Here is a 15,984-nt window from a genome sequence, read left to right on the forward strand (position 1 = left end):
GGGTGCTGATCCCCAAGGAGGATGGGTCAATCCGGTTTTGTGTGGATTACCAGATGCTTAATGCCATCACCACGTTCGATGCCCACCCCATGCCTAGGCCTGATGAGCTCCTAGACAAGCTAGGCGGGGCTCATTATCTCACTACTATGGATCTCACCAAGGGCTACTGGCAATTACCTTTGGATCCGGATGCCCAACTGAAATCTGCTTTTATCACCCTTCTGGGGTTATATGGGTTCCTGGTCCTACCTTTCGGCCTAAAGGGGCCACCTGTCACCTTCCAGAGCCTGGTGGACCAGTTACTCAAGGGGATGGAGAATTTTGCCCTGGCGTATATTGACATCTGTGTCTTCAGCCAGACCTGGAAGGACCATGTGTCCCAGGTTAGACAAGTGCTGGACCGGCTCCGGGATGCAGGTCTGACTGTAAAAGGTTGAGAAGTGCAAGGTGGGGATGTCAGAGGTGTCATAGCTGGGCCACAAAATGGGGCCCGGCTGCCTAAAGCCAGAGCCAGCCAAGGTGGAGGTGATCAGAGATTGGCCCGCTCCCCAGACTAAGAAGCAGGTCCAGGCTTTCATTGGGATGGCAGGATACTACCGAAGATTTGTGCCCACTTTAACGCCAGAGCCGCCCCCATCACTGAGCTATGCAAGAAGGGGAAGCCAGACAAGGTGGTCTGGACCGAGCAGTGCCAGGAGGCTCTCTTGCTCTGAAGGAGGCTCTGGTCAAGGGCCCGGTGCTGGGAAACCCAGACTTTGACAAGCCCTTTGTGGTGTTCACCGACGCCTCCGACACGGGGCTGGGGGCGGTGCTAATGCAGGTTGATGGAAAGGGGGAGAGACACCCCATCAGGTAGCTGAGCAGGAAGCTGCTGCCCCGGGAGCAGAACTGCGCGGCCATAGAAAGGAATGGGCCCTTAGAAAGCTGCAGCCATATCCGTTTGGGTGGTGCTTCACTGTGTACAGCCACCACTCGCCCCGGACGTGGCCACACCCGATGAAAGGGGCCAATGCCAAGCTCCTGAGGTGGCATCTCCAGCTTCAGCATTACGACGTGGAGGTGGTCCACGTGAAGGGGAGTGCCAACGATGCTCTGTCCTGGAGAGAGGGGGCCCGAACTTCCCCAGGCCGCTGGCTAAAGTGGCCCCACTCAGTTCGGTCTCGGAGGGGGAGAGATGTGACGAAGTGGGGTTTTATTCATCTTGTTATGTTGCATGTGAGTCTTACTGTCCTAGACTAATACGGTGTGTGCCTCAGTTTTCCGGGTGGTGATGGGGTGATTCCAAGGGGCTGTTTAATAGCAGAGGCATAGAAGAGATCCTGTGGATCTGTGACAGCACAGCAGTACAAAGCACAGCGGGAAACTGAGGCATGCATTGGAAACATACAAATCTTACCAAGCATCACGGCACGCACCTGTCATCCCTGCTGCGCTCTGATTGTAGCTCTGTGGGGCAGGGCCATCTCTTGGCTCTGTGTCTCTACAGGCCTGGCACAGTGCGGCCCTGGCCAGGGCCACTGGTGCTGTGGCCACACACGGAATCCGGAACATTGGTAAATGCTGGGGTTGGCCGGCTCCGGGCCCTGGGGAGTCCTTGGCAGCACGGAGGGCAAGGCCCTGCCTAGGACACAAGATGCCCATGCCGTGCCCAGCAAGGGACTTGCTGGCTCCTGCCAGAGCCATTTCTGGTGCCTAGAGCTGAACGCAGCAGTCTTACTGAGGGGCACAGCCCGTGCTGCTGGCTGGCACGGCCAGAGCTGGATTTCTAGCATCACGTGGGTGTAGCTGCCCACCCAGTTTGCATGCGCCATTCCTGGGAGTGTGATACAGACCAGGTACCAGCCAGAGACTGGGATGGGCTGTCGGTACACACGGCTCCCTGCCTGGTGCGTGCACCAGCCACAGGCATGTATCTAGCTCCAGGGGGGCCAGCGGCCCAGCCCCGCAGTGACGGGCTCCCTGTGGGCTGCTGGTCTGAGTAACTGGTGCCCCGGCAGGGTGGGGCTCTGGGCACAGGTCTCTGAGCTGCAGAATCTTCTTCCGCCTGCCAGCCCCATGCCCCCAGGCACAGGAGCCAGGCTAGGCCGAGCCCCCAGGTACCTGGAAATGCACAGAAAGAGCAGAGATGGGGGCTCTGGCAGGCCATGGGGAGCACCCTGCAGGGGCAGAAGGGTCCCCACAGAAGCTGGGCCGCAGGGACCCAGCGCAGGCCCCGCAATCCCACTGGCCTCCCATAGTGGGTGCCACAGCACTGACTGGGTGAGGAGGGGGTAGCTTTTATTCCACAGGAAATATGCCCCCCCCCCCCCAAAAAAAAAAAAAAAGCAGATGAGAAGAGCTTGGCCCATCTGTCCCGAAGCCTGACAGCTGGGGCAGGCCCAGGGGATGGCGCTGCGCAGGCTGGAGACCCCAGGGCCCAGGGCCTCTCAGCACCCAGGAGGCAACAAACATAGCCTGGGTCTGGCCGATGGCGACAGCTGGAGCCTGCGATGCCCCAGGCCATGGTGGAAGACAAGTCCGGGGCGGGCACGCCGGGCGTTTGCAGGGAGGCTGGCACAACGTGGGCTCTGCCCAAGGGGCTCTGGGGCTGACAGCTCCAGCCCAGGGCAGCGTCTCCTGGCCTGGGAGCCCGCGGTCCGTTACCGCTGCCTCTTGCGGATGCTGACGAGCTCCTGGTGAACGGTGCTGAAGCTGGGCCGTTTCCGGGGATCGTACTCCCAGCACCGCTGCATCAGCCTGTACACGTCCTCAGGACACTGCTTGGGGGGGTCCAGCCGCACCCCTGGGGAGAGAGGGCAACAGGCTCAGGGCCCAGGGCAGCCTGCCCCCAGGGCTGTAGAGAGCCGGAAACACCCTCAGCCCCTGGCGGCTGCTCACTGGAGGGGGATCCCCTGGGCTCCCTCTCGGTGGGGGCGGGGGGCAGGGGGTGGCTCCAGGCCTGGCAGCAGCCCAGGTACCTCCTGTTCATGGGGAGATGGGGCCTGGCCGGGGCAGAGCCTGCTTACCTTGCTCAATGGCTTCGCGCGTCTGGGTGTTGCTCAGGTGGGAATAGGGGGTGGCGCCGAGGCTGAAGGCTTCCCACAGCAAGATCCCGAAGCTCCAGACATCGCTGTCTGAGGAGTAGCGGCCTGGGGAGAGGGGGGCTTCAGGCAAGGGGCTGGGAGCATGGCTACCTCCAGCCCCTCGCCAGCTGCTCCAGCCATGGGGATAGCATCCCCCTTGGGGCTCCTAGGCAGGCACTCACCGCGCTGCAGCTTGGGCAGCCCCCACTCCCTGCAGACACCGCCCTGGTCCAACGGGGACGCAGCATCTGGCCCCACCTTCCCATGGCCTCCCGCTGCCCCAGCCAGAGGGATCCAGGCACGGGGACGCTGGGCGATCGGCCACCCCGGTCAATAACCGTATGCAAAGAGCTGAGCAGAGCTGTGGGGTGCCCGGCGCCCGCGTCCCCGTATTGGGCCTGAGGGACGCATGAGGAGCTGTGTGGTCTAGGGGACTCATAGCCAGGACTCCTGGGTTCTTTCTTGCTGTTTGCAAGTGCTTTCCCCCGGTGCCCTGGCTGCACCCAGTGCTTGCATGGTGCTAGACGGCCCCTGGCGGTCTGCAGAGGGCACCAGCTCAGAGGGATGGGGCTGGGAGCCGCAGCAAACACCATACCGTAATTCAGTGCCTCTGGCGCTGTCCATTTCACAGGAATCTGCTTCAAGCCTCCTGTGGAGGCATAGACCCCGTCCTCCTCCTCCCGCGACATCCCAAAGTCACTGATCTTCAGCGAGTTCTTCTCCGTCACCAGGCAGTTGCGAGCTGCGAGGTCCCTGCGGGAGAGGAGCAGCTGAGCGCCAGGCCCTGCAGCCCGCCAGGCTACTGGCTACAGAGAATCTGGAGGCCCCAGCCATGACCCTGTGACGAAGCGGGACTGTTCTTAATGTTTCCTCTGAATACTGTAGGGGTGCCTCAGTTTCCCCTTTGCATTTCTTAAGTCTCTAGGTGGTGGGATAAGGGGTTGTCATTGTTGCAGAGCAAAGGGCCAGGGTACATAAGTGGCCGACACTCTGTCTCCTGGCCACTGATGACTGGGGCCCTTCCCCCCTGCAAGGTGAGAGCTAAAGGGTTGGAGAATAAAGGAATCCGGTGACCTCCTGGCCAGGGAAAGGGACAAAGCCCAGAGGAGGAAGGGTGTAGAGTGAGTCAGTTGGGGCTGGCTGGAGACATGGAGTGAAGTGCAGATGGGGTTGTCTGGCTCACTGCCCCCCAAAATGGACCTGACTGAGCAGTCCTGTTCTCTGTACCTACAAGCTCTGTTTTAGACCTCTGTTTTACTGGCTGGCTGAGAGTCACATCTGAATGCAGAGTTGGGGGGCAGGACCCTCTGGCTTCCCCAGGACCCCGCCTGAGTGGACTCGCTGTGGGAAGCACACGGAGGGGCAGAGGAGGCTGAATGCTCCGAGGCAGACCCAGGAAGGTGGAGCCGGGTGAGCTGTGTGTCCTGAAGACAGGCTGCTCCCAGAGAGGAGACTTCCCCAGAGTCCTGACTGGCTTCACAGGGAGCAGTTCCAGAGCTTTGCCCGGGGACTCGGTGACAACCGCTCCTGACCCCATGGCAGACGGGCTCCTGCAGGCCAAGGGCACAAACGAGCTTGGAGAAAGTCGACCTGCCTGAGGACGCCTGCCCAGCCCATCTCCCTGAGGGCACTAGGGCCTGCTGTTTATCACAGCTCCGGCTCTCTGGGTGACCCCGTCCAGGGCCCCAGTCCCCATCTGTCACATGGGACAAGGACACTCCCTTCTGTGGGAAGCCCTGGGGCTGGAGGGCTGCAGAAACGTAGTGAACCCAGGCAGAGACACCGCCAGGTCTCCAGGGTAAGGCCAGGGCTCTAACCCAGCGGGCATCTCACGGGAGCCTTCCCAGCTCTCAGGACAGGTACTCGCTGGCAGACCATGGCTGGTATCACCTGCAGCGCCCAGCACACTCAGGGGCCCCAATAGCAGCTGATGTCCAGGCATTGACTGGGATGCTCAGGGCCCTCGATCATGGCTGGGGTTTGGGCAGCGCCTGGTGGGGTGACCAGATGTCCCGATTTTATAGGGACAGTCCCGATTTTTGGGTCTTTTTCTTATATAGGTTCCTATTACCCTCCACCTCAGTCCCGATTTTTCACACTTGCTGTCTGGTCACCCTAGTGCCTGGGGCACTCGGGGGCCCTGATCTCGGCTGGGGTCTGGGCAGCGCCCGGGGCACTCAGGGGCCCTGATCTTGGCTGGGGTCTGGGCAGCGCCCGGGGCACTCAGGGGCCCTGATCTCGGCTGGGGTCTGGGCAGCGCCCGGGGCACTCAGGGGCCCTGATCTCGGCTGGGGTCTGGGCAGCGCCCGGGGCACTCAGGGGCCCTGATCTCGGCTGGGGTCTGGGCAGCACCTGGGATGCTCGGGGCCCCTGAGCGCAGACTGGGTCTCTGCATGCTGCAGCAATGCACATATCTGTGGCTGCCTGTGGGGAGCGCGGTGTCTCAGAGCGAGCCTGGGCGGAAGGTCTCACCTGTGGATGCAGTGCTTGCTTTCCAGGTACTCCATCCCAGCAGCAGCATTCGCCGTCATCTTGAGCAGCTCCTTTGCCTTCAGCTGCAGCCCCTCGCTGCGCAGGAAGGTCAGGAAGTCCCCTCCTGTGTGGGGAGGGTAGTGCTGACCTCAGGGAGTTAGGGGCCTGGCTGCAGGCCTCAGGCGCCTGCCACCAGCCCTTGCGGGGAGTGCGGCTGGGGCACGGGACTGGGGGAGATTCATTAGGGTCCAGGGTGTGGGAAGCAGGGCTCACCGGGAGTGAACTGGAGGGAGGAGGGGCTGGGGGCCAGGGCCAGGGCAACAGCAGGCCAGGCTGCAAGGCGGGGGGACTCACCCTGCACCAGCTCCATGACGATGTAGATGGGCTGCTTCTGGGTGCAGACGCCAATGAGCTTGACAATGTTGGGGTGGCTGTACTGCTTCAGGATCCTGGGGGCAGAGACACGCTGGTCACCCCCTGGCTGTCACAGCCTGGGGCGTGAGCCAGTCGCAACAGCCAGCAAGGGGGCTTCTCTGTCAGTACATTTCAAAAGCACGGAGGGCACCTACCCACCCGCCATCACCCTGGGCTTGGGGACCCACTGTCTGGGCTGGGTTTGTTTGGGATCCCCTGTCCCTGTCAGGTCTGGGTGGGGGGGGGTCTCCGTCTGGGCTGGGTTTGTTTGGGATCCCCTGTTCCTGTCAGGTCTGGGGGGTCCCTGGTCTGGGCTGGGTTTGGAGTCCCCCCAGGCTCCAGAAGATTTTGATCCAGAAAAACTGTTTTAATTGAAATTTAAGCAAGCCCAGAAACCCCAAAGCCCCCTCCCCATGGCTGGCAAATGGCCCCCCAGGGCAGAGTGCGGGCTGGGGGACAGAGAGTGGAGTGGACAGAGGCCCTTGGCACTGGGGGGAAGAGCGGGGCGCTGGGGGGCAGAGTGCGGCTCTGGGGGGCAGAGCGTGGCGCTGGGGCTCTGTACAGACCTGGCTTCCTGCAGGAATTTGGCCTTGAGCTCCGGCGGGAGGGTTTCGCGGCAGGACTTCACAGCCACTGGGGTGTTGTCAGTGAGCAGGCGGCCGCTGAACACCTCCCCAAAGTTACCCTGGGAGACAAAGCAAATGCACCAGCTGCCTCTGCCCCCAGTCGATCCCGGAGTCCAGCTGAGCCAGCTCCCTCTGCCTCGTGCCAGGTGGGGCATTAACATGGGCCAGGGCCTGTTCTGCCTCTGGCATGCCTGGACGCTGCTTCGGTGATTCAGGTCCCGTCGACCCCTCCTCCTAGGGGCTGACTGGGGAGTGGGCACCAGCCGCCGCAGAGTGACGGGAACCGAGGGACCCATTTCTAACCACCAGAGAGGCTTCCTCATTGCCTGGGTCCTTACGTCACGGGTGGCCGGCAAGGAAGCGCGATGCCCCGAATGACCGGCTGGACGAGGGCTCCCAGCCTGGCAGCAAGGGTGTGCAGCCACGCTGCTCCCAGCTGGGTCAGCGCCAGGGTAACACAGCAGGAGCAGGGCAGTCTGTGGCCTGGCAGAGCTGTCAGAGAGCCCGGGCCCAGCCTGACCCCCAGACGCCCCTAGCCTCAGACAGAGAGCCTGGCACAGACAGCAGCTCCCCGGCGCACTGGCAGGTCCTGCTGGGCTCTGGCTGCAACAAGGGAAGTTAGAAATCCTGCCATTCAGTACCTTTTATTAAACTGAAACTAATCTGCATCGTAACGCTGCCTGCACACCCTAACCCTAACCCCCCACGATCCTGGGCCTGCTGCGCGCTTCCTCAGAGCAGTGCCCCAGCAGTGGCCGAGCCCATGCCTGCCCTGGGGGCACTCACCCGCCCGATGCGCTCGCCCAGCACCACGTCCTCATGGTTCAGCACCCATTTGTCCTGGGGAAGGAAGGCAGGAGTCAAAGAGCAGGAAACTATCCAGCCCCAGCATTCCCCGCCCCGCCCTCACCCCCACCCCCAAGGGAGCCCTTTGTCCACAACGCCCAGCCCCTGGGGAGCCGTGCAGTGGGGCCAGCGTGGTACCTTGGGGATGGGCTTGGCCAGGATGATTCCACTCTTCTTGGTGACGGGCTGCCGGGTCTGCAGGAAATGGTCGATGAGCAGCGGGATGGTGCAGAAGCCCTCGCCCTCCAGACGGTACATGTCCTGGGAGAGGTGGAGGTGCTGGGATCTTACTCTGCCCCTGCCCTGCCCTCCCAGCCCTGCTCACAGACCCCCCAACCTGCCCTGTATAGACCCCCATGCCCCCTAACCTCCCCCACATACACCCCCCACCCCTACAGCTCAATATACACCATGCACCCTCACCCAACACACCCCACGCACACCCCCTATCTCCCCCATTCCCGGTAGAACTACAGATTGCAGGTCAGCACCAGTGCCTGCCAGGGGCCTGGCTAGGCCTGGCCTTGGGAGCCGGGGGCCGTCTCTCTGGCTGCTGGTGCCGGGGATTGTGACGATGTGAGGCAGCAGGGAGGGGGGAGTGTTGACCTGGGAATGTGCCCTGGGGATGGGAGACCTGGGAGCCTGTCACCTGAGCCAGGAGGGGGAGGGGGCGGGGGAGGTAACACCTCTGCCCAGGAATGCGGACAGAGGCTGCAGGAAGGAGCCTGCTGGGGGGGGTTTAGTTTCAGTTTGGGGCTGGGTGGAGGAACGCAGGGAACCCCAGGGCTGGGGTCTAAGCTCCCTGCTCCCCCAGAAGGACGTGACTGAGGGGTCCTGGGTGTACCCACAAGCTCTGTTGTGGACTGTGTTCCTGTTGTCCAATAAACCTTCTGTTTTACTGGCTGGCTGAGAGTCTCAGTGGATCCCTGGAAGAGGGGTGCAGGGCCTGGACTCCCCCACACTCCGTGACAGGGATGCCCAGCCTGGGGGAGCGTTTGTGAGTGGCTGGGACGAGGGTCCAACGGGGCACAAGGAGTGGCAGGAAAAAACCCCGGCCTCGCATCACAGGTCCTCCAGCCCCCGCCCATGGGCACTCCCCTCGGAGCTCCTGCCCAGGCTCTACCCGGCAGGCCGGGGCCCTATGTCCCAGCGGGGCAGGCAGGGGCAGCTGCAGGATGGCCCCGGAGCTGCCCCCAGAGCTGCCTGCGCTGCCCCTGTCAGCGCCCTCCCGGGGCCCAGCCCCTGGCCCCACTCACATCGCAGGCCTGGATGATGAAGTGCCGGGGCAGCCCATCCCACAGCACACTCAGCACCTGCTCCTGCTTGCCCTGGCTCTCCCGCACCAAGAAGTCCCCGCTGTGGAGCAGCAGCTCCTGCACCTCCGCCCGGGGGATGGCGCCGTGGTACCAGGTCTGCTGGCACAGGGGCTTCTGCACTTCAGGGAGGAGCGGCAGGGGGGGCGGCACCTGGGAGACAGAGACGGGGTAAGCGGGATGGGTAGGGGACCCCGTCAGCACCCACAGGGGGCTGCCCAGAGCAACGGGTACGGCAGGGACATCCAGGCCCCCTTCTCCACACAGACTGCGGGGCTCAGGCGGAGATGGGGAGGAGAGGGCAGGGAGGAAATGGGGAGGGAAGGGGTGAGGTGGGGAGAGGGCTGCAGAAGGTAGTGGGGTGGGAGAGGGAAGGGGAGAGGGAAGGTGGGGGCAGGGAAGGGGAGGCAGTAGCGCTGGGGTACTCACTGAGTACTTGGGGCGGAAGATGCCCGAGATGTGATTCCTGAGGGTCTCCAACGCGCTGGCTCCTGGGCGCTCCTGCTCCTGCCAGGGGGCAGAGAGGGGCTGAGCCGTGTGGCTGGGAGTGTCCCATGCCCGAGTGCAGGAATGGCCTAGGCCGGGCACTGGGTGGGCTGGACTCTGGCCAGGTGCCCGTGGGCTGCACCCAGGGCTGGGCGTGGGGCAGGGCACCCGCACCACACAGCAGCACCCACATTTCTTAGCAAGGCCAATGCCCTGGGCAGCCACTGGGGCCAAGCTGAGCCTGGTGCCCGAGTGTCCCTGACTTTCTCCAAGGCAGGGCACTGGGGGTGGCTCAGGGCAGGGCGCTGAGGGTGGGGCAGGGCGGGGCGCTGGGGGTGGGGCAGGGCGGGGCACTGGGGGTGACTCAGGGTGGGGCGCTGGGGGTGGGATAGGTCAGGGCGTTGGAGGTGGGGCAGGGCAGGGCGCTGGGGGTGGGGCAGGGCGGGGCACTGAGGGTGGGGCAGGGCAGGGCGGGGCACTGGGGGTGGGGCAGGGCGGGGCGCTGGGGGTGGGGTAGGTCAGGGCGCTGGGGGTGACTCAGGGCGGGGCGCTGAGGGGGTGGGGTAGGTCAGGGCGTTGGAGGTGGGGCAGGGCAGGGCGCTGGGGGTGGGGCAGGGCGGGGCACTGGGGGTGACTCAGGGCGGGGCGCTGAGGGGGTGGGGTAGGGCAGGGCACTGAGGGTGGGGCAGGGCGGGGCGCTGGGGGTGGGGCAGGGCGGGGCACTGGGGGTGACTCAGGGCGGGGCGCTGAGGGGGTGGGGTAGGTCAGGGCGTTGGAGGTGGGGCAGGGCAGGGCGCTGGGGGTGGGGCAGGGCGGGGCACTGAGGGTGGGGCAGGGCAGGGCGCTGGGGGTGGGGCAGGGCGGGGCACTGGGGGTGACTCAGGGTGGGGCGCTGGGGGTGGGGTAGGTCAGGGCGTTGGGGGTGGCTCAGGGCAGGGCGCCGGGGGTGACTCAGGGCGGGGCGCTGAGGGGGTGGGGTAGGTCAGGGCGTTGGAGGTGGGGCAGGGCAGGGCGCTGGGGGTGGGGCAGGGCGGGGCACTGGGGGTGACTCAGGGTGGGGCGCTGAGGGGGTGGGGTAGGTCAGGGCGTTGGGGGTGGCTCAGGGCAGGGCGCTGGGGGTGACTCAGGGCGGGGCGCTGAGGGGGTGGGGTAGGTCAGGGCGTTGGAGGTGGGGCAGGGCAGGGCGCTGGGGGTGGGGCAGGGCGGGGCACTGGGGGTGACTCAGGGTGGGGCGCTGAGGGGGTGGGGTAGGTCAGGGCGTTGGGGGTGGCTCAGGGCAGGGCGCTGGGGGTGACTCAGGGCGGGGCGCTGAGGGGGTGGGGTAGGTCAGGGCGTTGGAGGTGGGGCAGGGCAGGGCGCTGGGGGTGGGGCAGGGCGGGGCACTGGGGGTGACTCAGGGCGGGGCGCTGAGGGGGTGGGGTAGGTCAGGGCGTTGGAGGTGGGGCAGGGCAGGGCGCTGGGGGTGGGGCAGGGCGGGGCACTGGGGGTGACTCAGGGCGGGGCGCTGAGGGGGTGGGGTAGGTCAGGGCGTTGGAGGTGGGGCAGGGCAGGGTGCTGGGGGTGGGGCAGGGCGGGGCACTGGGGGTGACTCAGGGCGGGGCGCTGAGGGGGTGGGGTAGGTCAGGGCATTGGAGGTGGGGCAGGGCAGGGCGCTGGGGATGGGGCAGGGCGGGGCGCTGGGGGTGACTCAGGGCGGGGCGCTGGGGGGGTGGGGTAGGTCAGGGCGTTGGAGGTGGGGCAGGGCAGGGCGCTGGGGGTGGGGCAGGGCGGGGCACTGGGGGTGACTCAGGGTGGGGCGCTGGGGGTAGGGGAGGTCAGGGCGTTGGGGGTGGCTCAGGGCAGGGCGCTGGGGGTGACTCAGGGCGGGGCGCTGAGGGGGTGGGGTAGGTCAGGGCGTTGGAGGTGGGGCAGGGCAGGGCACTAGGGGTGGGGCAGGGCGGGGCACTGGGGGTGACTCAGGGCGGGGCGCTGAGGGGGTGGGGTAGGTCAGGGCATTGGAGGTGGGGCAGGGCAGGGCGCTGGGGGTGGGGCAGGGCGGGGCGCTGGGGGTGACTCAGGGCGGGGCGCTGAGGGGGTGGGGTAGGTCAGGGCGTTGGCGGTGGGGCAGGGCAGGGCGCTGGGGGTGGGGCAGGGCGGGGCGCTGGGGGTGACTCAGGGCGGGGCGCTGAGGGGGTGGGGTAGGGCAGGGCGTTGGAGGTGGGGCAGGGCAGGGCACTGGGGGTGGGGCAGGGCAGGGCGCTGGGGGTGACTCAGGGTGGGGCGCTGAGGGGGTGGGGTAGGTCAGGGCATTGGAGGTGGGGCAGAGCAGGGCGCTGGGGGTGGGGCAGGGCGGGGCACTGGGGGTGGCTCAGGGCAGGGCGCTGGGGGTGACTCAGGGTGGGGCGCTGGGGGTGGGGTAGGTCAGGGCGTTGGGGGTGGCTCAGGGCAGGGCGCTGGGGGTGACTCAGGGCGGGGCGCTGAGGGGGTGGGGCAGGGCAGGGCGCTGGGGGTGGGGCAGGGCAGGGCACTGGGGGTGACTCAGGGCGGGGCGCTGAGGGGGTGGGGTAGGGCAGGGCGCTGGGGGTGGGGCAGGGTGGGGCACTGGGGGTGACTCAGGGTGGGGTGCTGGGGGTGGGGTAGGTCAGGGCGTTGGGGGTGGGGCAGGCGGGGCACTGGGGGTGACTCAGGGCGGGGCGCTGAGGGGGTGGGGTAGGGCAGGGCGCTGGGGGTGGGGCAGGGTGGGGCACTGGGGGTGACTCAGGGCGGGGCGCTGAGGGGGTGGGGTAGGTCAGGGCGTTGGAGGTGGGGCAGGGCAGGGCGCTGGGGGTGGGGGTGGGGCAGGGCGGGGCACTGGGGGTGACTCAGGGCAGGGCGCTGAGGGGGTGGGGTAGGTCAGGGCGTTGGAGGTGGCTCAGGGCAGGGCGCTGGGGGTGGGGCAGGGCGGGGCACTGGGGGTGACTCAGGGTGGGGCGCTGGGGGTGGGGTAGGTCAGGGCGTTGGGGGTGGCTCAGGGCAGGGCGCTGGGGGTGACTCAGGGCGGGGCGCTGAGGGGGTGGGGTAGGTCAGGGCATTGGAGGTGGGGCAGAGCGGGGCGCTGGGGGTGGGGCAGGGCAGGGCGCTGGGGGTGACTCAGGGTGGGGCGCTGGGGGTGGGGTAGGTCAGGGCGTTGGAGGTGGGGCAGGGCAGGGCGCTGGGGGTGGGGCAGGGCGGGGCACTGGGGGTGACTCAGGGCAGGGCGCTGAGGGGGTGGGGTAGGTCAGGGCATTGGAGGTGGGGCAGAGCAGGGCGCTGGGGGTGGGGCAGGGCGGGGCACTGGGGGTGGCTCAGGGCAGGGCGCTGGGGGTGACTCAGGGTGGGGCGCTGAGGGGGTGGGGTAGGTCAGGGCGTTGGGGGTGGCTCAGGGCAGGGCGCTGGGGGTGACTCAGGGCGGGGCGCTGAGGGGGTGGGGTAGGTCAGGGCGTTGGAGGTGGGGCAGGGCAGGGCGCTGGGCGTGGGGCAGGGCGGGGCACTGGGGGTGACTCAGGGCGGGGCGCTGAGGGGGTGGGGTAGGGCAGGGCACTGAGGGTGGGGCAGGGTGGGGCACTGGGGGTGACTCAGGGCGGGGCGCTGAGGGGGTGGGGTAGGTCAGGGCATTGGAGGTGGGGCAGAGCAGGGCGCTGGGGGTGGGGCAAGGCATGGGGGTTGGGCAGGGGGGGCACTAGGGGTGACTCAGGGCAGGGCGCTGAGGGTGGGGCAGAGCGGGGCGCTGGGGGTGGGGAAGGGTGGGCACTGGGGGTGACTCAGGGCAGGGCGCTGAAGGTGGGGCAGAGCGGGGCGCTGGGGGTGGGGCAGGGCAGGGCATTGGAGGTGGGGCAGGGCAGGGCGCTGGGGGTGGGGCAGGGCGGGGCGCTGGGGGTGACTCAGGGCGGGGCGCTGAGGGGGTGGGGTAGGTCAGGGCATTGGAGGTGGGGCAGGGCAGGGCGCTGGGGGTGGGGCAGGGCGGGGCGCTGGGGGTGACTCAGGGCGGGGCGCTGAGGGGGTGGGGTAGGTCAGGGCGTTGGAGGTGGGGCAGGGCAGGGCGCTGGGGGTGGGGCAGGGCGGGGCGCTGGGGGTGACTCAGGGCGGGGCGCTGAGGGGGTGGGGTAGGGCAGGGCGTTGGAGGTGGGGCAGGGCAGGGCACTGGGGGTGGGGCAGGGCAGGGCGCTGGGGGTGACTCAGGGTGGGGCGCTGGGGGTGGGGTAGGTCAGGGCGTTGGGGGTGGCTCAGGGCAGGGCGCTGGGGGTGACTCAGGGCGGGGCGCTGAGGGGGTGGGGTAGGTCAGGGCGTTGGAGGTGGGGCAGGGCAGGGCGCTGGGGGTGGGGCAGGGCGGGGCACTGGGGGTGACTCAGGGCAGGGCGCTGAGGGGGTGGGGTAGGGCAGGGCGTTGGGGGTGGCTCAGGGCAGGGCGCTGGGGGTGGGGCAGGGCGGGGCACTGGGGGTGACTCAGGGTGGGGCGCTGAGGGGGTGGGGTAGGTCAGGGCGTTGGGGGTGGCTCAGGGCAGGGCGCTGGGGGTGACTCAGGGCGGGGCGCTGAGGGGGTGGGGTAGGTCAGGGCATTGGAGGTGGGGCAGAGCGGGGCGCTGGGGGTGGGGCAGGGCAGGGCGCTGGGGGTGACTCAGGGTGGGGCGCTGGGGGTGGGGTAGGTCAGGGCGTTGGAGGTGGGGCAGGGCAGGGCGCTGGGGGTGGGGCAGGGCGGGGCACTGGGGGTGACTCAGGGCAGGGCGCTGAGGGGGTGGGGTAGGTCAGGGCATTGGAGGTGGGGCAGAGCAGGGCGCTGGGGGTGGCTCAGGGCAGGGCGCTGGGGGTGACTCAGGGTGGGGCGCTGAGGGGGTGGGGTAGGTCAGGGCGTTGGGGGTGGCTCAGGGCAGGGCGCTGGGGGTGACTCAGGGCGGGGCGCTGAGGGGGTGGGGTAGGTCAGGGCGTTGGAGGTGGGGCAGGGCAGGGCGCTGGGGGTGGGGCAGGGCGGGGCGCTGGGGGTGACTCAGGGCGGGGCGCTGAGGGGGTGGGGTAGGTCAGGGCGTTGGCGGTGGGGCAGGGCAGGGCGCTGGGGGTGGGGCAGGGCGGGGCGCTGGGGGTGACTCAGGGCGGGGCGCTGAGGGGGTGGGGTAGGGCAGGGCGTTGGAGGTGGGGCAGGGCAGGGCACTGGGGGTGGGGCAGGGCAGGGCGCTGGGGGTGACTCAGGGTGGGGCGCTGAGGGGGTGGGGTAGGTCAGGGCATTGGAGGTGGGGCAGAGCAGGGCGCTGGGGGTGGGGCAGGGCGGGGCACTGGGGGTGGCTCAGGGCAGGGCGCTGGGGGTGACTCAGGGTGGGGCGCTGGGGGTGGGGTAGGTCAGGGCGTTGGGGGTGGCTCAGGGCAGGGCGCTGGGGGTGACTCAGGGCGGGGCGCTGAGGGGGTGGGGCAGGGCAGGGCGCTGGGGGTGGGGCAGGGCAGGGCACTGGGGGTGACTCAGGGTGGGGTGCTGGGGGTGGGGTAGGTCAGGGCGTTGGGGGTGGGGCAGGCGGGGCACTGGGGGTGACTCAGGGCGGGGCGCTGAGGGGGTGGGGTAGGGCAGGGCGCTGGGGGTGGGGCAGGGTGGGGCACTGGGGGTGACTCAGGGCGGGGCGCTGAGGGGGTGGGGTAGGTCAGGGCGTTGGAGGTGGGGCAGGGCAGGGCGCTGGGGGTGGGGGTGGGGCAGGGCGGGGCACTGGGGGTGACTCAGGGCAGGGCGCTGAGGGGGTGGGGTAGGTCAGGGCGTTGGAGGTGGCTCAGGGCAGGGCGCTGGGGGTGGGGCAGGGCGGGGCACTGGGGGTGACTCAGGGTGGGGCGCTGAGGGGGTGGGGTAGGTCAGGGCGTTGGGGGTGGCTCAGGGCAGGGCGCTGGGGGTGACTCAGGGCGGGGCGCTGAGGGGGTGGGGTAGGTCAGGGCATTGGAGGTGGGGCAGAGCGGGGCGCTGGGGGTGGGGCAGGGCAGGGCGCTGGGGGTGGGGCAGGGCGGGGCACTGGGGGTGGCTCAGGGCAGGGCGCTGGGGGTGACTCAGGGCGGGGCGCTGAGGGGGTGGGGTAGGTCAGGGCGTTGGAGGTGGGGCAGGGCAGGGCGCTGGGCGTGGGGCAGGGCGGGGCACTGGGGGTGACTCAGGGCGGGGCGCTGAGGGGGTGGGGTAGGGCAGGGCACTGAGGGTGGGGCAGGGTGGGGCACTGGGGGTGACTCAGGGCGGGGCGCTGAGGGGGTGGGGTAGGTCAGGGCATTGGAGGTGGGGCAGAGCAGGGCGCTGGGGGTGGGGCAAGGCATGGGGGTTGGGCAGGGGGGGCACTAGGGGTGACTCAGGGCAGGGCGCTGAGGGTGGGGCAGAGCGGGGCGCTGGGGGTGGGGAAGGGTGGGCACTGGGGGTGACTCAGGGCAGGGCGCTGAAGGTGGGGCAGAGCGGGGCGCTGGGGGTGGGGCAGGGCAGGGCATTGGAGGTGGGGCAGGGCAGGGCGCTGGGGGTGGGGCAGGGCGGGGCGCTGGGGGTGACTCAGGGCGGGGCGCTGAGGGGGTGGGGTAGGTCAGGGCATTGGAGGTGGGGCAGGGCAGGGCGCTGGGGGTGGGGCAGGGCGGGGCGCTGGGGGTGACTCAGGGCGGGGCGCTGAGGGGGTGGGGTAGGTCAGGGCGTTGGAGGTGGGGCAGGGCAGGGCGCTGGGGGTGGGGCAGGGCGGGGCGCTGGGGGTGACTCAGGGCGGGGCGCTGAGGGGGTGGGGTAGGGCAGGGCGTTGGAGGTGGGGCAGGGCAGGGCACTGGGGGTGGGGCAGGGCA

General features: G+C 68.7%; 1 protein-coding gene across 1 annotated transcript in view; it reads right to left on the reverse strand.

Annotated features, from left to right (window-relative positions):
- Positions 1 to 1,276: 1,276 nt before the first annotated feature.
- Positions 1,277 to 15,984, reverse strand: part of FES (FES proto-oncogene, tyrosine kinase) — a 37,794-nt gene continuing 23,086 nt past the window's right edge. The window contains exons 10-20 of the mRNA XM_084642205.1: positions 9,163 to 9,240; positions 8,677 to 8,886; positions 7,559 to 7,681; positions 7,361 to 7,414; positions 6,515 to 6,633; positions 5,889 to 5,983; positions 5,535 to 5,658; positions 3,658 to 3,815; positions 3,006 to 3,128; positions 2,644 to 2,782; positions 1,277 to 2,100 (exon numbers count right to left, since the gene is read on the reverse strand). Of these exons, the coding sequence (XP_084498331.1) occupies positions 1,914 to 2,100; positions 2,644 to 2,782; positions 3,006 to 3,128; positions 3,658 to 3,815; positions 5,535 to 5,658; positions 5,889 to 5,983; positions 6,515 to 6,633; positions 7,361 to 7,414; positions 7,559 to 7,681; positions 8,677 to 8,886; positions 9,163 to 9,240 (1,410 nt within the window). The 3' untranslated portion in view covers positions 1,277 to 1,913. The remainder of the gene's footprint in view (positions 2,101 to 2,643; positions 2,783 to 3,005; positions 3,129 to 3,657; positions 3,816 to 5,534; positions 5,659 to 5,888; positions 5,984 to 6,514; positions 6,634 to 7,360; positions 7,415 to 7,558; positions 7,682 to 8,676; positions 8,887 to 9,162; positions 9,241 to 15,984) is intronic.

Source organism: Lepidochelys olivacea (genome assembly GCF_965140295.1).
Source record: "Lepidochelys olivacea isolate rLepOli2 genome assembly, chromosome: 10".
Taxonomy (NCBI): domain Eukaryota; kingdom Metazoa; phylum Chordata; order Testudines; family Cheloniidae; genus Lepidochelys; species Lepidochelys olivacea.